The 26,463-nt window shown below is 48.9% G+C and overlaps 1 protein-coding gene across 7 annotated transcripts in view; it reads right to left on the reverse strand.

Annotated features, from left to right (window-relative positions):
* The window catches only part of exd3 (exonuclease 3'-5' domain containing 3), a 1,321,659-nt gene that overhangs the window by 744,642 nt on the left and 550,554 nt on the right, over positions 1 to 26,463 (reverse strand). For all 7 annotated transcript variants that reach the window (XM_072488031.1, XM_072488030.1, XM_072488028.1 and 4 more), the window contains 2 exons: positions 13,729 to 13,829; positions 710 to 783 (listed from right to left, as the gene is read on the reverse strand). In XM_072488031.1, coding sequence (XP_072344132.1) covers positions 710 to 783; positions 13,729 to 13,829 — 175 coding nt within the window. The remainder of the gene's footprint in view (positions 1 to 709; positions 784 to 13,728; positions 13,830 to 26,463) is intronic.

Consider the following 26,463-nt stretch of genomic DNA (forward strand, 5'->3'; position numbering starts at 1 on the left):
CCGAGGGAAGAGAGGGTTAGACCGAGGGAAGAGAGGGTTAGACCGAAGGCAGAGAGGGTTAGACCGAGGGAAGAGAGGGTTAGACCGAGGGCAGAGAGGGTTAAGATCGAGGGCAGAGAGGGTTAGACCGAGGGCAGAGAGGGTTAGGCCGAGGGCAGAGAGGGTTAGACCGAGGGCAGAGAGGGTTCGACCGAGGGCAGAGAGGGTTCGACCGAGGGAAGAGAGGTTTGACCGAGGGAAGAGAGGGTTAGACCGAGGGAAGAGAGGGTTCGACCGAGGGAAGAGAGGGTTCGACCGAGGGAAGAGAGGGTTCGACTGCAGGAAGAGAGGGTTAGACCGAGGGAAGAGAGGGTTAGATAGAGGGAAGAGAGGGTTAGACCAAGGGAAGAGAGGATTAGACCGAGGGAAGCGAAGGTTAGTGCGACGGTTGTGAGGGTTAGATTGAGGCAAAGACCTCTGGGTAGGAGAGGGTAGAGAGTCTTTAATGATTTAGGCTATTACAGACGGAGATATCAAAGGAGCAATGAGCATTGGCAGCCTATGTGGGAGTTGAATGATAGGGTTGCTGTTCGACATGATCACCAGGAGAATTCACTGCACCATCACCAAGCTCAGAGCAACAGACAGCACAACTGACATCCTGGACAATTCAAACACTCAATCTCACCCGTCCCAAGCCGTAGTCTGCCCAAGGATAAATGGGACTTACCTCCAGGAAACGTTTATATAAGAGGTATTTGATGGAAGATAGGTAGCGGTGATTCACAACATTTGGACAGAACACTGTGGACAGCAAGAATACAAGATCATTTTAGCCAATATACTCCAAATTTCCTTGCTCCTCCCCCTCCTGCAGCTTTTGGCCTGGAATACAATGCACAACACCAGCCACTGTCCACAAACTGGATATTCCCCACGAATGTGTGCAAACAAGGAGTGTTAGCAGCTATTCAACATGAACGTCTTCACAGCAGAGTCCATACCCCAACCTGCTCTCAATCAACACAAATCTTTTGGCAGGGCCAGTGGATGGTGGTGAGCTATACCTTATGTATTAAAGATGACAAATCACTGTCAGAAATATGGGAACATGTAGAGTGGAAAGATTCAAATAAACAGTGTTAATTATGCTGAACATCCCATCTGGCAAAGGAAGAAGCTGGAGCCAATCTGTCTTCAACATTGGTTCATTCACAAAACTCAGTACAACAGAAGACCAAAGTACTTCTCCCTTCAACACGTCCCCCACACAGATGGAGACTGCTTCTTCGATCTGTGCCCTAACTTCTCCTGAATTAGCATCAACTGCTCTGAATCACAATTTGAGCATTCAATCAATTGTCCCAGCATTTGCAACATTAACAAGTCTCCAAATTAATACCCTTCAAGCACCTGCTTCCTCAAATGTCCTCGAAATGTTCCATACTTGCTGCCCGTCTCCTCAGCCCATTCCCATAGGTTTAGCCACATTTCAATGTATCAAAATTCAGGAATTCCCTCCTGAACAGCACGGTAGGAATACCTACATCACATGGACAGCTGCGGCTCACCGTCACCTTCTCGAGGAAGGGATGGGAAATAAAAATGTTGGCCGAGTCATTGACACCCATGACAGAATAAAAAATCTCCTTTGAAGTGGCTCCATCTAGCCAGCCTGTGTCCTTTCCCTCTGGATACCAGAGATACTAAAGTTCATGGAAATTCATCCAGACCCTCGACGTCTCAGTAGTTTGTTAACCATCTCCCAAACTATTTTATTATTGACATATAAAGTTAAAGCAGGACCTGACCCCAGAGTATTGCTGTTATCCTATAAGACTTTATTTATCAGGGATCATTCTGTAACACTCCAGCTAGTTGAGTGCAATTACTGTGAGGAGAGTCCTATAAAATTCCAACAGGCCTGGACAGGGTAGATGCAAGAAGGATATTCCCAATGGTGGGAGAGCCCAGACCCAGGGTGTCACAGTCTGAGGATAGGGAATAGACCATTTAGGAAGAGATGAGGAGACATTTCTACACCCAGAGATTGATCAGCCTGTGGAATTCTCTACCACAGGAAGCAGTTGAGGCCACAGAGTTAGATATAACACTTGGGGACCAAAGGATATGGGTGGAAGGTGGGAACAGGTTACTGAGTTGGATGATCAGCCATGATCATAATGAACAGTGGAGCAGGCTCGAAGGACAGAATGGCCCTATGTTGTTATGAGAACATCTTACCGGTGGTCACAGATTGGAACTACACCTGCCAAGTTTAACTGGTCACTTTTCATTTGAAATGCATTTACAAAAATTTAGAATGGCAACATAAAAAGACAATCTGAATGCGAGACTACAACAATGGGCCTGATGTCTGTATTCACTGGTCTAATTCTTAACCTGCCCCTAACCCCTTTGCAAGATGTGGACGTGCCGGCGCTGGATGAGGGTGGGCACAGTACAAAGTCTCACAACACCAGGTTAAGATACAACAGGTTTATTCGAAATCACAAGCTTTCAGAGCACTACTCCTTCATCAGGTGAAGTGCAAGCATTTTGCGAGCACTGCACTCAACTGACTCGTGCATCATGCCACAGGATATTGCTCAACATGTAAAAAGAAAGTATATTCATCAACCCATTGCAGGCTTTGTCACAGGCAACTTTTCATAAATGTCTTTAATTCTTATTGATATAGTCTGTAAAACTTGATTTTCCCTCCTCTCCAATTTGCTGCCCTAGAGCGGAGATTAAGCTATTCTGGGCTGGAGAACGGTTCACAGGCAATAGTCCCTCCTCTCAATGTCACCTGAATGCATATCCTTCATTGTATGATCAAATAGTCACATTTCACACAACATCCTATAACGAGGTGATATAACAGTGATTCATCACTGCATAAGCCACTTGTCACTGGATAGTTAACAGGAGCACCAACCCAAGGTCTATTGATCCCTCTCTAACCCAGGAACGCAAAGGTAAACAGCAGTACAAGAGTCGATCGTGACTGTGGCAGGGTGAAATAAGAAAGGCACAAAGAACAAAGAAAATTACAGCACAGGAACAGGCCCTTCGGCCCTCCCAGCCTGCGCCGATCCAGATCCTTGATCTGTCACCTCTTTTCCAGATCCTGTCACCTATTTTCCAAGGATCTACTTCCCTCTGTTCCCCGCCCGTTCATATATCTGCCTAGATGCATCCTAAATGATGCTATTGTGCCCGCCTCTACCACCTCCACTGGCAAAGCATTCCAGGCACCCACCACCCTCTGCGTTAAAAACTTTCCACGCACATCTCCCTTAAACTTTCCCCTCTCACCTTGAAATCGTGACCCCTTGCAATTGACACCCCCACTCTTGGAAAAAGCCTGTTGCTATCCACCCTGTCCATACGTCTCATAATTTTGTGGACCTCAATCAGGTCCCCCCCTCAACCTCCCTCTTTCCAATGAAAACAATCCTAATCTACTCAACCTTTCTTCATAGCTAGCACCCTCCATACCAGGCAACATCCTGGTGAACCTCCTCTGCACCCTCTCTAAAGCATCCACATCCTTCTGGTAATGTGGTGACCAGAACTGCACGCAGTATTCCAAATGTGGCCCAACCAAAGTCCTATACAACTGTAACATGACCTGCCGACTCTTGTACTCAGTACCCTGTCCGATGAAGGCAAGCAAGCTGTATGCCTTCTTGACCACTCTATCGACCTGCGTTGCCACCTTCAGGGTACAATGGACCTGAACTCCCAGATCTCTCTGTACATCAATTTTCCCCAGGACTCTTCCATTGACCGTATAGTCCGCTCTTGAATCAGATCTTCCAAAATGCATCACCTCGCATTTGCTTAGACTGAACTCCATCTGCCATTTCTCTGCCCAACTCTCCAATCTATCTATATGTTGCTGTATTCTCTGACAGTCCTCCTCGCTATCTGCAACTCCACCAATCTTAGTATCATCTGCAAACTTGCTAATCAGACCACCTATACCTTCGTCCAGATCATTTTTGTATATCACAAACAACAGTGGTCCGAGCACGGATCCCTGTGGAACACCACTAGTCACCTTTCTCCATTTTGAGACACTCCCTTCCACCACTACTCTCTGTCTCCTGTTGCCCAGCCAGTTCTTTCTAGCTAGTACCTGAACCCCATATGACTTCACTTTTTCCATCAACCTGCCATGGGAAACTTTATCAAACGCCTTACTGAAGTCCATGTATATGACATCTACAGCCCTTCCCTCATCAGTTAACTTTGTCACTTCCTCAAAGAATTCGATTAGGTTTGTAAGACATGACCTTCCCTGCACATAACCATGCTGCCTATCACTGATAAGTCTATTTTCTTCCAAATGTGAATAGATTCTATCCCTCAGTATCTTCTCCAACAGTTTGCCTACCACTGACGTCAAGCTCACAGATCTACAATTCCCTGGATTATCCCTGCTACCCTTCTTAAACAAAGGGACAACATTAGCAATTCTCCAGTCCTCCGGGACCTCACCTGTGCTCAAGGATGCTGCAAAGATATCTGTTAAGGCCCCAGCTGTTTCGTCTCTTGCTTCCCTCAGTAACCTGGGATAGATCCCATCCCGACCTGGGGACTTGTCCACCTTAATGCCTTTTAGAATACCCAAAACTTCCCCCTTCCTTATGCCGACTTGACCTAGAGTATTTAAACATCCATCCTTAGCCTCAACATCCGTCATGTCCCTCTCCTTGGCGAATACCGATGCAAAGTACTCATTACGAATCTCACCCATTTCCTCTGACTCCCACGGATAAATTCCCTCTTTTGTCTTTGAGTGGGCTAATCCTTTCTCTAGTTACCCTCTTGCTCCTTATATACGAATAAAAGGCTTTGGGATTTTCCTTAAGCCTGTTAGCCAAAGATATTTCATGACCCCTTTTAGCCCTCTTTATTGCGCGTTTGAGATTTGTCCTACTTTCCCGATATTCCTCCAAAGCTTCATCAGATTTAAGTGGCACGGTGACACAGTGGTTGGCACTACTGCCTGACTGCACGAGGGACCCAGGTTCAATTCTGTCCTTGGGTGACTGTCTGTGTGGTATTTGCACTTTCTCCCCGTGCCTGCGTGGTTTCCTCAGGGTGCTCCGGTTTCCTCCTATGGTCCAAAGATGGATTAGGTGGATTGGCCACAATCAATTCATGGGCTTGCGGTGATGTGGGCCTGGGCGGGGTGCTCGAGGGTCAGTGCATGTGGTGATATGCCTGTGCACAGTTCTGTAGACAGTTAGCAATGCGACCTCCAACCAGTTGGTGGCGTCAGACATATATCACGTGACTTGAGATACCCACTAATTGGTAGTAGGACGTACACGACGATAGTCGCACATAGAGTAGTCCCTGGAGAATTCACGGAATTCATTTAGTAGCCATTGTCTGTATAGTAATCTGTTAGTTATCTTTCCACATGTTTAGTAATAAATCATTTTTCTAGTTAAACAACTAGATGTTCTGTGTACATCATTACATTTATATCACAGAACACAACAGTGCAGATTCGAGGGGTTTAGTGCCTCCTCTGCACTGTAGGGAATCTATGGATTCTATGACAACACCTGAGGCAGTTTTAATGCCTCTCTCAGAGCGTCTGTAGTCTTTAGAATTGTCTGTATAAACAGTGGGTGGCACAGTTGCTTCACAGCTCCAGGGTCCCAGGTTCGATTCCCAGCTTGGGTCACTGTCTGTGCGGAGTCTGCACCTTCTCCCCATGTGTGCGTGGGTTTCCTCCGGGTGCTCCGGTTTCCTCCCACAGTCCAAAGATGTGCGGGTTAGGTGGATTGGCCATGCTAAATTGCCCTTAGTGTCCAAAAAGGTTAGGTTGGGTTACGGGGATAGGATGGAGGTGTGAGCTTGGGTGGGATGCTCTTCCCAAGGGCCGGATAGACTTGATGGGCCGAATGTCCTCCTTCTCCACTGTACATTCTATGATAATCTATGATGTGTAAAACGGAGAACTGTGTAGATGTGTAAAATGGGGAGCTGTGTGTACGTGTTGAGGGCTGTGTACATGTAAAATGTGGATATGTTTAAAATGGAGAACAATGTCCATGTGTAAAATAGAGATCTTGGTGTTTATCTGTAAAATTAAAACGGTTTATACACGTGTGAAATGGAGAGTTCTGTGTATATCCGAAAAATGCAGACTGTATTTGAGTTAAATGGAGAGCCTTGATATGCACCTTGGATTCTCTTTCTTTCTCTTTATAAATTTAGAGGATTTAATTCTTTTTTATGCAATTAAGGGGCAATTTAGCATGGCCAATTCAGACACGGGGAGAATGTGTAAACTTCACATGGACAGTGACCCGGGGCCGGGACAAATCCCGTGGGTTATGGGGATCAGAAATTATAGTAGAAGGCAGGAGAAAGAGGATGAGAAAAATATCAGCTGTGATTGAATGGCAGAGTGGCCCTGATGGGCCGAGTGGCCTAATTCTGCTCCTATGTCTTATAGTCTTATGGGTCTTCAGCGTGTGAGGCAACAGTGCGGAACCCTTTTGGATTCTCTTTATAACAGACATCCCAATTCAACAGAAATTCCTCCTATTTTAAGTTATTCACATCACCTACAAATATTTCCGTCACATATTAATCCAAGTCAAACAGAAGTAGCAAAATTTCAATGAGAAAACTAGTGCTTTTACTTAAACTTGGCTGTCGTGAGGAGCTGTCAATATGGGCAACGCTCAGAGTGCCTGCCCCTTTCAATACACACACTTTCTGCCATGGAATCAGAGACATCCCTGCAGAGTAATATTCAGTTGTGACGTGTACAACACATTTCATCAGCACCTGGAGTTCTTAAATAAAAACATTTCAGGGTGTTCTCAATCTGTGCCTGCAGCTGACACTTTACAGGGAAGTACAGGAAACATCCAAGTCCATGGGAAAGTGAGGACATTGGCATCCCAGACAGCAAACTGAAAATCTTTCTCCCAGGTTTGATTCCAGCCAGGATCATGGAGGGATTCTATAACTGGATTCAGTCCCCTCAGGCAATGAAGTTACTGTGAAAATCCAAAGTTAAATGTGATCACTTAAACATTGAACTCACACAGTGAGGATGGAGGATCTCAGTGCCCAATAATTACAGTCTGACACCTTGGCAGAGGTCACACTGCCATCTATCTGTATTCCAAATGACAAGCAGACAAGCAGCGGCACATTGAGATTGGATCAAGGGAGTTTTGCTGGAGGGGGGTGGCGGGGGGGAGAAGAAAGACTGCAGAGAGGTGGAAGTGAGTGTCTGGGGCGAGGAGAGAGTGTGTGTGGGTGGGAAAAGAGTATTGGTATGGGGGGTGTTTGGGGATGCTATCTGAGGTTGGGGTTGTGGGCGTGTCTGGGTGGGGGGTGGGGGAAGCGTCTGGGATGGGCGGGGAAGTATATAATGGGGAGGTGTAAGGGGGGGTGGGGGGTAAGTATCTGGGGGTGGGGGATAAGTGCCTGGTGGGGCGGGGTAAGTGTCTGGGGAAGGTGTCTGAAAGTCTCGGGAGTTGGAGCATCTGGAAGGCTGGGGACGGGGGGGTTCTGGAAGGTGGTGGGAGGGAGAGCGTCTGGAACGGTGGTGGAGGGGGGGCGTCTGGAAGGCTGGGGAGTCACTCTGGGGGTCGGGGCGAGCGTCTGTGGGTCGGGGCGAGCGGCCGGGGGTCGGGGGCGAGCGGCCGGGGGTCGGGGCGAGCGGCCGGGGGTCGGGGCGAGCGGCCGGGGGTCGGGGCGAGCGGCCGGGGGTCGGGGCGAGCGGCCGGGGGTCGGGGCGAGCGGCCGGGGGTCGGGGCGAGTGTCTGAGGGTTGGGGCGAGTGTCTGAGGATCGGGGCGAGTGTCCGGGGGTTGGGGCAAGTGTCTGGGGGTTGGGGCGAGTGTCCGGGGGTTGGGCCGAATGTCTGGGGGTCGGGGAGTTGGGAGGAATTTCTGGAGGTTGTGTTCAGAGGGTGGAGGAGTGTCTGGGGGGTTGGGGAGAGGGTCTACGGGATTGGAGGGGCAGGGAGCGACGGGGTCAGGGAGCGTCGGGGTCAGGGAGCGTCGGGGGGGGGGGAGGGAGCGTCGGGGGGGGTCAGGGAGCGTGGGGGGGCGGGGAGCGTGGGGGCGAGGAGCGTCGGGGGCGGGGAGCGTCGGGGCGGGGAGCGTCGGGGGCGGGGAGCGTCGGGGGCGGGGAGCGTCGGGGGCGGGGAGCGTCGGGGGAAAGGGAGCGTCGGGGGAAAGGGAGCGTCGGGGGAAAGGGAGCGTCGGGGGAAAGGGAGCGTCGGGGGAAAGGGAGCGTCGGGGGAAAGGGAGCGTCGGGGGAAAGGGAGCGTCGGGGGAAAGGGAGCGTCGGGGGAAAGGGAGCGTCGGGGGAAAGGGAGCGTCGGGGGAAAGGGAGCGTCGGGGGAAAGGGAGCGTCGGGGGAAAGGGAGCGTCGGGGGAAAGGGAGCGTCGGGGGAAAGGGAGCGTCGGGGGAAAGGGAGCGTCGGGGGAAAGGGAGCGTCGGGGGAAAGGGAGCGTCGGGGGAAAGGGAGCGCGGGGGAAAGGGAGCGTCGGGGGAAAGGGAGCGTCGGGGGAAAGGGAGCGTCGGGGGAAAGGGAGCGTCGGGGAAAGGGAGCGTCGGGGAAAGGGAGCGTCGGGGGAAAGGGAGCGTCGGGGGAAAGGGAGCGTCGGGGGAAAGGGAGCGTCGGGGGAAAGGGAGCGTCGGGGGAAAGGGAGCGTCGGGGGAAAGGGAGCGTCGGGGGAAAGGGAGCGTCGGGGGAAAGGGAGCGTCGGGGGAAAGGGAGCGTCGGGGGAAAGGGAGCGTCGGGGGAAAGGGAGCGTCGGGGGAAGGGAGCGTCGGGGGAAAGGGAGCGTCGGGGGAAAGGGAGCGTCGGGGGGAAAGGGAGCGTCGGGGGAAAGGGAGCGTCGGGGGAAAGGGAGCGTCGGGGGAAAGGGAGCGTCGGGGGAAAGGGAGCGTCGGGGGAAAGGGAGCGTCGGGGGAAAGGGAGCGTCGGGGGAAAGGGAGCGTCGGGGGAAAGGGAGCGTCGGGGGAAAGGGAGCGTCGGGGAAAGGGAGCGTCGGGGGAAAGGGAGCGTCGGGGGAAAGGGAGTGTCGGGGGAAAGGGAGTGTCGGGGGGAAAGGGAGTGTCGGGGGAAAGGGAGTGTCGGGGGAAAGGGAGTGTCGGGGGAAAGGGAGTGTCGGGGGAAAGGGAGTGTCGGGGGAAAGGGAGTGTCGGGGGAAAGGGAGTGTCGGGGAAAGAGAGCGTCGGGGAGGGGGAATGTCGGGGAGGGGTGATGTGTCGGGGGAGGGGAGTGTCGGGGGAAAGGGAGTGTCGGGGAGGGGAATGTCGGGAGGGGAAGTTTCGGGGGAGGGGGAGTTTCGGGGGAGACTGAGTTTCTTGGGGAAAGGGAGTGTCGGGGGGGGAGACAAGTGCCGGGGGGAGAGAGTGTCGGCAATTCCCAAACCCCAACTCACTATCAGGGGTGTCCGGAGGGTGGGGGAGAGTCCGGAGGGCTGGAGGGGGTGTCTGAGGGATTGGAAGAAGCATCTGGTTGGTGGGGTGAAAGAGAGCGTCTGGGGGAGAGGAAGAGAGCTTCTGGAGGCGGGGGGGAGGAAGAGAGCGACAGGAGTGGTAGAAGAGAGTGCCTGGGGGAGGAAGAGTGTGTCTGCGGGCAGAAGAGTGCGCCTGGGAGCGGAAAAGATAATCTGGGGGTGGAGGAGAGAGTCTGGGGCGATAGAGAATCTAGTGGGTGCGGGAGTCGGGGGTGCGAGAGTCGGGGGGGACGAGAGTCGGGGGGGGGAAAGAGTCGGGGGGCGAGAGTCGGGGGGGGGCGAGAGTCGGGGGGACGAGAGTCGGGGGGACGAGAGTCGGGGGGACGAGAGTCGGGGGGACGAGAGTCGGGGGGACGAGAGTCGGGGGGACGAGAGTCGGGGGGGACGAGAGTCGGGGGGACGAGAGTCGGGGGGACGAGAGTCGGGGGGACGAGAGTCGGGGGGGGGGACGAGAGTCGGGGGGGGACACGAGAGTCGGGGGGGACGAGAGTCGGGGGGGACGAGAGTCGGGGGGGACGAGAGTCGGGGGGGGACGAGAGTCGGGGGGGACGAGAGTCGGGGGGGACGAGAGTCGGGGGGGACGAGAGTCGGGGGGGGGACGAGAGTCGGGGGGGGACGAGAGTCGGGGGGGGACGAGAGTCGGGGGGGACGAGAGTCGGGGGGACGTGAGTCGGGGGGACGAGAGTCGGGGAGGTGAGTCCCGGCCACCCCACCCCCAGCTGTCTCAATCTAATATGCAGCTTTTCCCCAAAGTGATCCCACCCATAATGTGCGGGATTCACATCACAAAAGTCTCGCGTGGTCATGTTAGATCTTGCGAGACATTGGATTGGATTGGATTTGTTTATTGTCACGTGTACCGAGGTACAGTGAAAAGTATTTTTCAGCGAGCAGCTCAACATGGTGAGCTGGGTAGATCCCGCCGAATCTCCTGTCATCTACCGGTCACGTTGCGCCGCGGCCATGCTTTACAGGCACAAAGCGACCAGTATACTTCGATCAAGTACTGGGACTTCGATGTTGTGGCCATTTTGGAGACATGGGTAGAGCAGGGACAGGAATGGTTGTTGCAAGTGCCGGGGTTCAGATATTTCAGTAAACTCAGGGAAGGTGGTAAAAGAGGGGGAGGGGTGGCATTGTTAGTCAAGGACAGTATTACAGTGGCATAAAGGACGTTTGATGAGAACTCGTCTACTGAGGTAGTATGGGCTGAGGTTAGAAACAGGAAAGGAGAGGTCACCCTGTTAGGGGTTTTCTATAGGCTTCCGAAAAGTTCCAGAGTTGTAGAGGAAAGGATTGCAAAGGTGATTCTGGATAGGACCGAAAGTAACAGGGTAGTTCTTATGGGGGACTTTAACTTTCCAAATATTGACTGGAAACGCTATAGTTCGAGTACTTCAGATGGGTCCGTTTTTGTTCAATGTGTGCAGGAGGGTTTCCTGACACAGTATGTAGATGGTACTGGATAATGAACCAAGCCAGGTGTTAGATTTGGAGGTAGGTGATAGAATTATGGTCACTATCACTTTGGTGATAGTGACCACAATTCGATTACGTTTACTTTAGCGATGGAAAGGGATAGGTATGTACCGCAGGGCAAGAGTTATAGCTGGGGGAAAGGCAATTATGATGTGATTAGGCAAGACTTAGGATGCATAGGATGGGGAAGGAAACTCCAGGGGGTGGGCACAATTGAAATGTGGAGCTTGTTCAAGGAACAGCTACTGCGTGTCCTTGATAGGTATGTACCTGTCAGGCAGGGAGGTAGTGGTCGAGGGAGGGAACCGTGGTTTACTAAAGTAATTGAATCACTTGTCAAGAGGAAGAAGGAGGCTTATGTAAAGATGAGACGTGAAGGTTCAGTTAGGGTTACAGGTTAGCCAGGAAGGACCTAAAGAGAGAGCTAAGAAGAGCCAGGAGGGGACATGAGAAGTCCTTGGCAGGTAGGATCAAGGAAAACCCTAAAGCTTTCTATAGGTATGTCAGGAATAAAAGAATGACTAGGGTAAGAGTAGGGCCAGTCAAGGGCAGTAGTGGGAAGTTGTGCGTCGAGTCCGAGGAGATAGGAGAGGCGTTAAATGAATATTTTTTGTCAGTATTCACGCAGGAAAAAGACAATGTTGTCGAGGAGAATACTGAGATTCAGGCTACTAGACTAGACGGGATTGAGGTTCATAAGGAGGAGGTGTTAGCAATTCTGGAAAGTGTGAAAATAGATAAGTCCCCTGGGCCGGATGGGATTTATCCTAGGGTTCACTGGGAAGCTAGGGAGATTGCAGAGCCTTTGGCTTTGATCTTTATGTCGTCATTGTCTACAGGAATAGTGCCAGAAGATTGGAGGATAGCAAATGCTGTCCCCTTGTTCAAAAGGGGAGTCAAGACAACCCCGGTAACTATAGACCAATGAGCCTTACTTCTGTTGTGGGCAAAGTCTTGCAAAGGATTATAAGAGATAGGATTTATAATCATCGAGAAAGGAATAATTTGATTAGGGATAGTCAACAAAGTTTTGTGAAGGGTAGGTCGTGCCTCACAAACCTTATTGAGTTCTTTGAGAAGGTGGCCAAACAGGTGGACAAGGGTAAAGCAGTTGATGTGGTGTATGTGGATTTCAGTAAAGCGTTTGATAAGGTTCCCCACGGTAGGCTATTGTAGAAAATACGGAAGCATGGGATTGAGGGTGATTTAGCGGTTTGGATCAGAAATTGGCTAGCTGTAAGACAGAGGGTGGTGGTTGATGGGAAATGTTCAGCCTGGAGTTCAGTTACTAGTGGTGTACCACAAGGATCTGTTTTGGGGCCACTGCTGTTTGTCATTTTCATAAATGACCTGGAAGAGGGCGTGGAAGGATGGGTGAGTAAATTTGCAGATGACACTGAATTCGGTGGAGTTGTGGATAGTGCGGAAGGATGTTGCAGGTTACAGAGAGACATAGATAAGCTGCAGAGCTGGGCTGAGAGGTGGCAAATGGAGTTCATTGCAGAAAAGTGTGAGGTGATTTGTTTTGGAAGGAGTATTAGGAATACAGAGTACTGGGCTAATGGTAAGATTCTTGGCAGTGTGGATGAGCAGAGAGATCTCGGTGCCCATGTACATGGATCCCTGAAAGTTGCCACCCAGGTTGAGAGGGTTGTTAAGAAGGAGTACGGTGTGTTAGCTTTTATTGGTAGAGGGATTGAGTTTCGGAGCCATGAGGTCACGTTGCGAATGTACAAAACTCTGGTGCGGCCGCATTTGGAGTGTTGCGTGCAGTTCTGATCGCCGCATTATAGGAAGGATATGGAAGCATTGGAAAGGGTGCAGAGGAGATTTACCAGGATGTTGCCTGGTATGGAGGGAAGATATTATGTGGAAAGGCTGAGGGACTTGAGGCTGTTTTCGTTAGAGAGAAGGTTAAGAGGTGACTTATTAGAGGCACACAAGATAATCAGAGGATTAGATAGGGTGGACAGTGAGAGCCTTTCCCCTCGGATGGTGATGGCTAGCACGAGGGGACATAGCTTTAAATTGAGGGGAGATAGATATAGGACAGATGTTAGATATAGATTCTTTACTCAGAGAGTAGTAAGGGCATGGAATGCCCTGCCTGCAACAGTAGTGGACTCGCCAACATTAAGGGCATTTAAATGGTCATTGGATAAACATATGGATGATAAGGGAATAGTGTAGATGGGCTTTAGAGTGGTTTCACAGGTCGGCGCAACATCGAGGGCCGAAGGGCCTCTAGTGCCCTGTAATGTTCAATTGTTCTATCAGTCAACCTCATCCTCCATTGAATAAAAGTTGGACACTACTTAAGTAATTAATTTCCCTGTATTTTTCAATGCAGGTTGGCGAGAGCATGTGGATAGATTTGAACTATCAAATTTGAGAATAAATGAAAAAAAATGATTTTGAAATTTTGGGGCAGGGAAGGAACTCTCCTTGCCACTCATGTGATTTTCTATACAGAGTATACATCAGTGTTGTTCCCATCAGTGATGTATGAAATATATGTAATTTTCCTAAACTGCACCAAGCAGTTTAATTATTAACAGTTGCAGCTGGTAAGTGTATTTGGAACTGTATAAGACATGGATGCAAGTTTTGGTAGATACATTAGTCAACAACGGGAGCTATGTAAGAGGATATACAACAAAAACATAAGATGGTACAACACGTGTTGGCTGAAAGGATGTGCATAGTGAGACTATTAACTGGGCTCCTGCTGGTATCACATGTACCTGGGTCAATGTCGTAAAGCTCCATCAGTCTGAACACCAGTTTACTCAAGGCTTTGCGATTCAATTTATTCCATCTTAGATGGGACAGCCTTCCATAACGTCTGCAAGAAAGTAATAGGATTACAGTATCATAAATATAGTGAAACAATAGCAACTGTATCCTTCCACTGTTACACATTCTGTGCTCTCAATCCAATCTCAATTCCAATTTGTTTGCAGTGCTAATATTTATTTAATTTTGTTCTTAATTTAGAGGACCCAATTTTTTTCCCAATTAAGGGGCAATTTAGCGTGGCCAATCCATCTATCCTGCACTTCATTTTGGGTTGTGGGGCGAGACCCACGCAGACAAGGGGAGAATGTGCAACCTCCACACAGACAGTGACCCAGGGCCGGGATGGAACCTAGGTCCTCGACGCCGTGAGGCAGCAGTGCTAACCACTGTGCCACCGTGCTGCCCTACAATGTTAATATTTATTATTGATTTCTCATTTCAGTTTATTGGGGTTCTAACTCTCTGGCTCAAAGTATTTTCTCCTCTGATAAAACAATAATAGAATGACAGCACGCAGAGAGGACGCTGGACTGGCTCTATAATCGAGCAGTCCCATGCATTCCTTTGCTCACTCACAGAGTCCTGAAAATGAATATTTTATGAGTATTTCTCATTTTATTTCAGCTTCTTTCTGCTTCTATTCAAACAGCTTTATTAACCCTGTTCTCCTTCTTGAATCCCAAACCTTGACCTTCCCTGAATCCCTTCCAAATTAAGACCATACGACACAGGAGCAGAATTAGGCCATTCGGCCGATCAAGTCTGCTCCGCCATTCAATCATAGCTGGTATGTTTCTCATCCCTATTCCCCTGGCTTCGCCCCATAACCCCTGATCCCCTTATTAATCATGAACCTATCTATTCTGTCTTAAAGACACTCAGTGATTTGGCCTCCACAGCTTTCTGCGGCAAAGAGTTCCACAGATTCACCACCCTCTGGCTGAAGAAATTCCTCCTCATCTCTGTTTTAAAGGATTGTCCCTTTAGTCTGAGATTATGTCCTCTGCTTCTAGTTTTTCCTACAAGTGGAATTTTTGTTATTAATTCCTTCTGACAATTTCCCAATGACAGATGTTAAACTAACTGGTCTATAGTTTCCTACTTTCTGCCTCCCTCCCTTTTTGAATAAGTTACATCCCCATTTTTCCAATCCACTGGAACCTTTCCCACATCCAGGAAATGTTGTAATATTATAACTAATGGATTCCCTGTCTCACTGTCACTTCCTTTCACACCCGATGATGTAGGTGATCAGGCCCTGGACCTCTGTCTGCCTTCAATTCCAATAGCTTGTTCAGTACTTTTTCCCTGTTGATGATTGTTCTAGGTTCCTCTCTTTTACCTCTGAATTACCTGTTACTATTGGGATGGTACTTGCGTCATCCACCGTGAAAACTGAGGCAAATCATTTAACATTTCCACCATTTCGGTGTTCCACACTATTAACTCTCTGGTTTCACCCTCCAAGAGACCAACATTCACTTCAGCGACTCTCTTCCCTTTTATGTACTTATGTTTTTGCTATCCTTTTTGATATTTTGCGCTATGGTCTCCCTGGGACTCCCTCTTCAGGTCCCGCCAAGCCCCCTTACAACCCCCTCCCCCCTTCCAGGACCCCAATCCATCAACCCCCCAACACCCCCAGAGGCTCGTACTTACCTACCCTACACCCCCCCAACCCTTCATTACCCCCCCCTCCCTTCATGGGCATGGCCCCCTTCACCCCTGACCCTTGGCAGTGGCTCCCGGGCACCCTTGCACTGACAACCTGGCAGTGCAAAGTTGCCCACATTCCACGGGGAGGGCCAATGAGCCACCCTGCCCTGGCCCAGGGGCTTTGATGGCCTGGGAGACCACCCGGATGTTGAGCAGTGCTGAACGCACCCGGCTGCTGTCTCGCTGGCGAGGCTGGTAGATTCCAGTGGATTGGAAAAATGCTAATGTAACTTATTCAAAAAGGGAGGGAGGCAAAAAGTAGGAAACTATAGACCAGTTAGTTTAACATCTGTCATTGGGAAATTGTCAGAAGGAATTAATAACAGGACATTTGGAAAGTCAAACACAATCAGTCAGAGTCAGGATGGTTTTATGAAGGGTTCCGTGTTTGACTAATTTGCTAAAATTCTTTGAAGAGCCAAATGGATAATGGGGATCCTGTAAGATGTAGTATATCTGAATTTCGTGAAGGCATTTGATAAGGTGCGGCACAAAAGGTTAATACACAAGGCAAGGTCAAATGGATTAGGGATAATTTATTAGCTTGGATAGAAGACTGGCTGACGGACAGAAGACAGAGAATCGGGATAAATGAGTCTTTGTCTGGTGATTGAGCAGTTTAGGCCCATACTTTCTCGCGTTTAGAAGAATGAGAGGAGATCTAATTGAGGTATATATGATAAAAGGTGGAGCGGATGGTTCCTTTTGTGTGGAAATCTTGAACGAGAGGTGATAGTTTTGGGATAAGGGGTAGCAGATTCAAAACAGAGATGAGGAGAAATTACTTCTCTCAAATAGTTGTGAATCTGTGGAATTCGCTACCCCAGAGTGCGGTGGATGCCGGGATATTGTGTAAATTTGAGGGGATAGACAGGTTTGTAATTAATAATGGGTTGAAGGGTTATGGAGAACGGCAGGAAGGTGGAGTTGAGGCCCAGATGAAATCAGCCGTGATCATATTGAATGGCGGAGCGGGCTCAAGGGGCTGAATTGCTGACTCCTGCTCCGAGTTCTTATGTTCTCAACCACCCTTTCAGTCAGTGAGTTCCAGACTCCCACCATCCTCTGGGTGAATATGTTTCTCCTCAACTTCCCTCTCAGATTTAAGGCAAGAAGAAAAAGGCTATGTCTCTGCTTATTGACTCCTCCACGAATGGAAAAAGTCCCTGTCTATGCACCTCATCATCATATACACCACTAACAGGTCTCTCTCAATCCAGGCCAGCACAGTGGCGCACTGGGTAGCACTACTGCCTCATGGCACTGAATACCTGGGTTCGATCCCGGTCCTGGGTCACTGTCCGTGTGGAGTTTGCACATTCTCCCCATGTCTGCATGGGTCTCACCCCCACAACCCAAAAAGATGTGCGGGGTAGGTGGATTGGCCACGCTAAATTGCCTCCTCATTGCAAAAAAAATTGGATACTCTGAATTTATTTTAAAAAATTTAGCGTGGCCAATCCACCTACCCTGCACATCTTTGGGTTGTGGGGGTGAGACCCATGGGGAGAATGTGCAAACTCCACACGGACAGTGACCCAGGATCGGGATCAAACCCAGGTATTCAAAAACCTTCACTGCTCCAAGGAATACAGCCCCAGCCTTTCCAATCTCTTCTCCCAGCTCAGGCCTTCCAGCCCAGCAGCATCCTGGTAAATCTCCTTTGCACCCTCTCCAGTGCAATCACATTGTTCCTAAAGTGTGACGACCAGAACTGTATGCATGATTGTGTGGCAAAATTGGCTCCAACTTCATCTACAAGTTTGCTGAAGACAGACCATAGTGGGTCGGATCTCGAACAACGATGAGTCAGAGTACAGGAGGGAGATAGAAAACCTAGTGGAGTTGTGTAACAACAACAATCTCTCCCTCAACATCAGCAAACTTAAAAGCTGGTCATTGACTTCAGGAAGTGAAGTATCTTACACACCCCTATCTCCATTAATAGTGCCGAGGTGGAGATGGTTGATGTCATGTTAGGTACACTGGTCTAACACTGGCTGCACCTGGATGCAGCTTAGATCAAAAAGATACTCCAGACCTTGAAGTTAGTTCAATCAGGTTTATTGAACTAATAGCACAGTTCTCGGAGTTCGACTCTGCCAACTTAAGTGTGGTTACTCTGTCTGACTGAACCAGACTAGCTCTTAGCCACGTGGTGGAGGTGTGAGATTGTAACAACACCCTTGACTGACTCTCTAGATGTTCATCAGTGGAAAGAGGTGGAGTGTGAGTGCCTCGTGTCTTTTATAGTCAGATCCCACCCGAGTGTCCTGCCTGCTTATTGGTCATGTCCTGTTCTCTGTGTCCATTAGCTGCTTGGCTGTATATTATGTGTGTGTGTGTGTGCGTGCGTGTGCCTGCATATCATGATATCTCCCCTTTTTTTTTATGGTTGGATGACATATGTGAGCGTATTTACAAGAATAGGCCAGTATTAACATATATACACACAGTGGATGTGGACATATGTACATGTGAAAACAGCTGTCTAATGCGAGAACACAGAACATAGCAAACAGAACAAATTTTCATAAGTCCAGTCTCTGTGGCTTGCGTCTGATCCTGGTCGACCACCGGAGAGGTGGTGGTGGGGACGACAGCGCCTTGATGGGCGTGATTGAAGCCTGACTGGTTGCCTGGCGAGTCGAGGTATCAGGAGGTGGCAAAACAACAGAAGGAAACGGAGAAGAATGTGGTTGCGGGCAGGCAACTTTGCACAGTGCCCGTCTGTTTCGTCACACAACAGAACCATCAGCCAGACGCACAACATACGAGCGGGGGGCAGCCTGTCGAACAACGACAGCTGGAGCTGACCAGCCTCCATCAGGGATCTTGACCAGTCTGACGGGGATAACACGGGCAAATCAGTGGCATGAGCATCATAGCCCTGTTTTTGCCGGTCTCGGAGTTGCTGCACCTTCTGCAGCACCGGAAGGCGATCCAGGTTGGGCACATGTTTGGCTGGAAGTGTCTTTTGCAGATCCCTGTTCATCAGTTGAGCCAGCGACATGCCAGTGGACAGTGGGGTACGCAAGCAGCGCAAGGTGAATGTCAGACGCAGAATCCGCGGCCTTGCAGATGAGCTGCTTCACTATGTGCACCCCTTTCTCAACTTTTCCGTTTGACTGCGGATAGTGTGGGCTGGAAGTGACGTGTTTGAACTGATACGACTGGGCAAACAGAGACCATGCATGGCTGCTGAAGCACGGGCTATTGTCACTCATGACAGTGAGTGGGATACCATACCTGGAGAACGTCTCCTTACAGGCCTTGATGACGGTCCGAGATGTGAGGTCTGAGAGCTTCACGACTTCAGGGTAATTGGAAAAGTAATCAATGATTAACATGTAATCACGACCATTTGCATGGAAGCGGTCGATGCCAACCTTCGACCATGGAGAGGTTTCGATTTCATGCTGTTGAAGTGTCTCCTTATTCTGCGCTGGCTGGAAGCGTTGACAGGTCATATAGTTAAGGACCATGTTCGCGATGTCCTGGCTGACCCCGGGCCAGTAGACGGCCTGCCTGGCTCTGCGTCTGCACTTTTCCACACCCAGGTGGCCCTCATGGATTTGACGGAGCACCAAGCTCTGGAGACTGTGTGGAATTACAATCCGGTCCAGTTTGGGGAGGATACCATCAACCACCGTCAGGTCGTCCTTTACATTGAAAAACTGAGGGCACTGCCCTTTTTGCCAGCCATTGGCTAGATGTTGCATAACACGCTGCAAGAGGGGGTCTTTGACTGCTCACGGATACGAATCACCTTCTCACCAGATGCCGGGAGGGTGCTAGCACACAGCTGCACCTGTGACTCAATTTGCTGGATGACGTTCGGTGGTTCACTAAGCACGGTGATGGAGCGGGACAGTGTATCGGCAATGGTGAGCTCTTTGCCAGGCGTGTAGATCAGGTCAAAGTCGTACCTTCTGAGTTTGAGGAGGATGCGCTGCAACCGAGGCGTCATGTCATTAAGGTCCTTGTGGAAAATGTGGACCAGGGGCCTGTGATCCGTCGCGACTGTGAGTGTCGGCAGGCCTTAGACAAAGTTGTGAAACTTGAGAATGCCGGTGAGAAGGCCCAGGCATTTCTTCTCGATTTGTGCATACCTTTGTTCAGTGGGCGTCATTGCTCTTGATGCGTAGGCAACCGGTGCCCAGGACGAAGTGTCATCGCGTTGCAGTAGGACCGCACCTATGCCATCCTGGCTCGCATCTGTCGAGATTTTTGTTTCCCTGTCTGGGTCGAAAAATGCCAATACAGGTGCAGTGGTGAGCTTGGCTTTCAGCTCCAACCACTCTGCCTGATGGGCCGCCTTCCACTCGAAGGCAATGGACTTCTTCACTCGGTTTCGTAAGGCCGTGGTGTGTGAGGCCATGTTTGGGATGAACTTGCCCAGAAAATTGACCATGTCCAGGAAGCGCAATACCGCCTTCTTGTCTTCTGGGACCTTCATGGCTGCGATGGCCTTGACCTTGTCTGTGTTGGGGCACACGCCCTGCTGAGAGATCTGTCTACTAGGAACTTGAGTGTCGACATGCCAAAGCAATATTTGGCCCTGTTCAGCTTCAGGCCATTGGCAAGGACACGGTGGAATGCCTGCTGGAGACGGGAAACATGCTCCTCAGGGGTCGTGGACCATATGATGACGTCGTCCACTCCTTAGATGCCCTCCATCATCTGCTCCATGATGCGATGAAATATCTCCGATGCCGAGACGATGCTGAACGGCATATGGTTATAGCAGTACCTGCCAAACGGTGTGTTGAAGGTGCAGAGCCTTCTGCTGGACTCATCCAGCTGGATTTGCCAGAATCGATGTGACGCATCTAACTTCGTGAAAAACCGTGCATGTGCCATCTCACTGGTGAGTTTCTCACGCTTCGGGATGAGGTAGTGTTCACGCATTATATTCTGGTTGAGATCCTTGGGATCAATGCAGATGCGCAGGTCTCCAGAGGGTTTTTTAACCACCACCATCGAGCTGACCCAGTCAGTCGGTTCGGTTACCCTGGAAATGATCCCCTGCTGCTGCAGCTCCTAGAGCTGTTCCTTCAGGCGCTCCTTCAGCGGAGCCGGGACCCGGCGTGGTGCATGGACCACTGGCTTGGCATAAGGTCGCAGTAGGATCTTGTACCTATATGGCAAAGTGCCCATCCCATCAAACGCATCTGGAAACTGGGCGAGGATTTTGTCAATGCCAGCTTGAAGATCCACGTTGGAGGATATCGTCGAATAAACGCGCTGCACCAGGTTTAGCTTTTTGCAGGCATGCGCTGTCCAGTACGGATGCCCTGTCCAGCTTGACAATTTCAAACCTTAGCCGTACTCCGGTTGGAGACGGGTAGATGGCAGGACTCCAGTGCCGTGATGGCATTACCATTATAGTCCAGGAGCTGGCAGGGGGGGGCTTGGGGGGCTTCTTGATGCGTTTGAAGTCTGCCTGTGAGAGGAGGTTGGCAGAAGCACCTGTGTCCAGCTTGAACTGGATGGAGCAGCGGTTGACCTGCATCACCGCACGCCATTCGTCCTGCACAGCGAGGATGGACTGAATGCGAGATGAGGTAGGTGTGGCATGTTCTCATGTGGTAATGATGCCCACTTGGGAGGCGGACTCCGGGCACTCGTCCTCTGGATCCGTTGTACTGCCAGGATCAGAATCCTGTAATCGTCGTTGCACATTCTGGACGTGCCATCGTCGGAATTGGGAGTGCTGGCCTCTGACTGGTGGTGCAGACCTGCACAAGACTGCATAGTGTCCAGGCTTCCCGCAGTTTAAACATCGTCTGCCTCTTGCAGGGCAGTGCCCCTTTAAGTGGTGTTGCCACAGTTCGGGCACGTCACGCCGTCGGCATCGTGACGCGGTGTACATCGTCGCACATGCGCAGTGCGAACGGCAGACGTCTGCACCTGCGCAGTGTGGGTGTCGGCCGCTTCGTTATCCCGTTTGCATCGTGCATGCGTGGGGCTCCGGGAAAAGTGCATGAGATGGCTGCTGCCTTCAATGCTGAGGCGCTGCATCCGGGAGATGGCCTGCACACTCACTGCCTCGTGGGAGGCAAATTTCTCATTTTCAGCCAATTTGTATTGGGAATACCGATTTTTTGCGTGCTCATGCACTGTACATGTTTCAATCGCGACTGGCAGGGTCATGTGCTTGATTTTTAAGAGCTGCTCTTTCAGAAGATCAGAGTGAACTCCAAACATGATTTGGTCTCTGATCATGGAGTCAGCAATATCACCAAAATTGCAGGACAGCACTAGCAGGCGGAGGCTAGTTAAGAAGGCATTGAATGATTCATCTTTACCTTGTAGGCGATGTTTGAATATGTAGCACACAAAGATTTCATTGGTGTCCACTTCACAGAGACTATCGAACTTGTCCAGGATGGTCTGAAACTTTGTCTTGTCCTGGCCTTTGTGTAGTTAAACAAGTTGAAGAGTTGGATGGCTTGATCACCCGCAGTGGAGAGGAGAAACGCGATCTTTCTTGCATCAGACTCACCCTCGAGGTCTGAGGCTTCGATGTACAGCAGAAGCTTTTGCTTGAATATCTGCCAGTTGGCACTGAGATTGCCGGAGATCCTGAGCTGGTGAGGAGCCTGAATCTTCTCCATGGTGCCGGGATACATTTGCTGGTCGTCACGGAACGGACTGAGGTAAGCCACCTTAAATTAGTAGTCTCCTGGTTTCATGTTGTGTTAGGTACACTGGTCTAACACTGGCTGCAACTGGGATGCAGCTTAGATCAGAAAGATTCTCCAGACATTGAAGTTAGTTCAATCAGGTTTATTGAACTAATAGCACAGTTAGCACAGTTCTCGGAGTTCGACTCTGCGAACTTAAGTGTGGTTACTCTGTCTGACTGAACCAGACTAGCTCTTAGCCACGTGGTGGAGGTGAGAGATTGTAACAACACCCTTGACTGACTCTCTAGATGTTCATCAGTGGAAAGAGGTGGAGTGTGAGTGCCTTGTGTCTTTTATAGTCAGATCCCACCCCTGAGTGTCCTGCCTGCTTATTGGTCATGTCCTGTTCTCTGTGTCCATTAGCTGCTTGGCTGTATATTATGTGTGTGTGTGTGTGTGTGTGTGCCTGCATATCATGACAGTTGACAGCTTCAAATTCATAGCTGTGTACTTCACCATTATGGGTGAGGCGTTTTCAGAACCCCAAAATGTATCATGGAGTTCAACCAACCTCTCCTTTTAATGTATTTGTTGCTTTTCCTAGCACACGGCTTGTTCCCTAGGTGTCGGATTACAATTATGGACACGTGGGTTTTTAAACACAAAACAATGTTCATTCCATTAACTCGACATAACATCTTAAATAAACATTGGATCTCTTAACACCCCTTCAAAGATAACTCAGAAAATATTGCAACAGTAAATAATTCCTTAAAATGTTCCTTCAAACTTCCAAGAGACGTAACACCTTTAAACAAAATCATATCAGGTGAAAGGCTTCACTATTATAAGTTTAAATCACATAAATGATCCAAAGATAGTATTTCATGGCAGAGATCCAGCTCACTGCAAAACACAGATACACACCCAGCTCCTTTGCACCAAACTGCAAAACTAAACTGCAAAATGGCTGACCTGACCTCAGCTCCACCCACTCTCTGACATCACTGTTTTCTTAAAGGTATATTGCTTAAACATCCATGTCTTAAAGGTACTCTCACATGACACCTCCCCCCAAGAATAAAAAATAAACCATCAACTTTAAGATGGTTTCATTTTTCACTTTTGCACCATTCACGAAGAAATGCACACAGTAAACATACCTTTTCGTTTTTTAAAAACACAACACATGCAAACAGGTATAATAATACAGTCCATTTTTCTTTGTTCTTCATCCTCCAACCAAACTCCTTCTCGATTGACAGTCTCTTTGAACAAATCTCTGCACGATCCATCCATTCCTCTACTCCTCGGCATTTGTCTTCAGAATCAGATAATTTAGTTCAATCTGACCACAGAGTCCCTTGCAATTCTCCAATACAAGAGCATTGGTTACCACAGCTTTCAGGCAGTCAAATGCCTGTTGAAAGTCCGCTGTCCATTGACAATTTTTACGTGTCTTCAGCAATTCCATCAGTGGAGTAATCACGCCACAAAACTTTTGCACAACTGTTCGATCAAATCTACTCATGCTAAGAAATCGCATTATTTCCCTTCGTCTTGAGGGTATCGGAAACTCCTCAAGGAAAGTGATTCGGGCTTCTACAAATTCACTTTCGGCTGGGTTCATCACCAAACCCACCTCCTGAAGTCGATCGAAGAACTCCATACGATGGTTTAAATGTTCTTTCCATGTCTGGAAGTTGGAAATAAAAGCAGGTTGTACCACCTTCTCCATGCAATCCTTCAATGGTGGGACAGGATAAGAGTCCGTTCTTGTAACTGAATTCATCTTTCTATAGTCCACACAGAACCGTTGGGTACCATCTGGTTTAGGTACCATCACAATGGGTGAGCTCCATTGGCTGCAACCCACTTCAATTATGCCATTCTTCAGCATACCCTCAATCTCTCTGTTAATCTGTGCCAATTTTAAAGGAATAAGTCTATATGGATGTTGTTTGATAGGAACAGCATTTCCCACATCGACATCATGTATAGCCATTTTAGTACTTCCCAATTTATCTCTACAAACTTGCCCATGTGATATAAATAACTCTTTCAGGTCAGTTTGTTTTTCCTCTGGAAGGTAACTTAACAATTCATCCCAATTTTTAAGAACATGCTCATTTTCCAATTTAATTTGAGGTATGTCAAATTCACAGTCATCTGGATTTGGTTAGTCACTTTGAGTTAGAATCATTAAAACCTCCTTTTTCTCTCCTTCCCTTTCAAAGTACCTTTTAAGCATATTCACATGACACACTCGGTGAGTCTTCCCTCTATCTGGTGTTTTTACCACATAATTCACCTCACTTAATTTCCTTTCAATCTCATACGGTCCACAAAACCTAGCTTTTAAAGGCTCCCCTACCACTGGTAACAACACTAAAACTTTATCCCCACTGGCAAAACTACGAACCTTGGATTTCTTGTCCGCTACCCGTTTCATCACATTTTGTGCAACTTTCAAATGTTGTCTAGCCAATTCACCTGCTCTATTTAATCGTTCCCTAAAATTTGACACGTAATCCAAGAGTGTAATTTCCGATTTCTCACCCACCAATTTTTCCTTAATCAATTTAAGTGGCCCTCTTACCTCATGACCACAAATTAGTTCAAAAGGACTAAATATGGTAGACTCATTAGGTGCATCGTATTGCAAACAATCCGAATGGGATTCCATTATCCCAATCCTCTGGATAATCTGGACAATACGTCCTCAACATTGTCTTTAATGTCTGATGCCACCTTTCTGACGCTCCCTGCAATTCTGGATGGTACGCAGTTGATTTAAATTGTTTTATTCCTAAGCTATCCATAACTTCTTTGAATAACTTTGAAGTAAAATTTGATCCTTGATCCGATTAAATTTCTGTGGGTAGTCCATCTCTACTAAAGAACAAAGAACAAAGAAATGTACAGCACAGGAACAGGCCCTTCAGCCCTCCAAGCCCGTGCCGACCATGCTGCCCGACTAAACTACAATCTTCTACATTTCCTGGGTCCGTATCCCTCTATTCCCATCCTATTCATGTATTTGTCAAGAAGCCCCTTAAATGTCACTATCGTCCCTGCTTCCACCACCTCCTCCAGTAACGAGTTCCAGGCACCCACTACCCTCTGTGTAAAAAAACTTGCCTCGTACATCTACTCTAAACCTTGCCCCTCTCACCTTAAACCTATGCCCCCTAGTAATTGACCCCTCTACCCTGGGGAAAAGCCTCTGACTATCCACTCTGTCTATGCCCCTCATAATTTTGTAGACCTCTATCAGGTCGCCACTCAACCTCCTTCGTTCCAGTGAGAACAAACCAAGTTTATTCAACCGCTCCTCATAGCTAATGCCCTCCATACCAGGCAACGTCCTGGTAAATCTCTTCTGCACCCTCTCTAAAGCCTCCACATCCTTCTGGTAGTGTGGCGACCAGAATTGAACACTATACTCCAAGTGTGGCCTAACTAAGGTTCTATACAGCTGCAACATGACTTGCCAATTCTTATACTCAATGCCCCGACCAATGAAGGCAAGCATGCCGTATGCCTTCTTGACTACCTTCTCCACCTGCGTTGCCCCTTTCAGTGACCTGTGGACCTGTACACCTAGAGCTCTGTGACTTTCAATACTCCTGATGGTTCTACCATTCACTGTATATTCCCTACCTGCATTAGACCTTCCATTTGTCCGGATTAAACTCCATCTGCCATCTCTCCGCCCAAGTCTCCAAACAATCTAAATCATGCTGTATCCTCTGACAGTCCTCATCGCTATCCGCAATTCCACCAACCTTAGTGTCGTCTGCAAACTTACTAATCAGACCAGTTACATTTTCCTCCAAATCATTTATATATACTACAAACAGCAAAGGTCCCAGCACTGATCACTGCAGAACACCACTAGTCACAGCCCTCCAAATAGAAAAACATCCTTCCATTGCTACTCTCTGCCTTCTATGACCTACCCAGTTCTGTATCCACCTTGCCAGCTCACCCCTGATCCCGTGTGACTTCACCTTTTGTACCAGTCTACCCTGAGGGACCTTGTCAAAGGCCTTACTGAAGTCCATATAGACAACATCCACTGCCCTACCTGCATCAATCATCTTTGTGACCTCTTCGAAACACTCTATGAAGTTAGTGAGACACGACCTCCCCTTCACAAAACCATGCTGCCTCTCACTAATACGTCCATTTGCTTTCAAATGGGAGTAGATCCTGTCTCGAAGAATATCCTCCAGTAATTTCCCTACCACTGAATTAAGGCTCACCGGCCTGTAGTTCCGTGGATTATCCTTGCTACGCTTCTTAAACAGAGGAACAACATTGGCTATT

This window comes from Scyliorhinus torazame, chromosome 22 (genome assembly GCF_047496885.1).
Source record: "Scyliorhinus torazame isolate Kashiwa2021f chromosome 22, sScyTor2.1, whole genome shotgun sequence".
In the NCBI taxonomy this organism is placed as follows: Eukaryota; Metazoa; Chordata; class Chondrichthyes; order Carcharhiniformes; family Scyliorhinidae; genus Scyliorhinus; species Scyliorhinus torazame.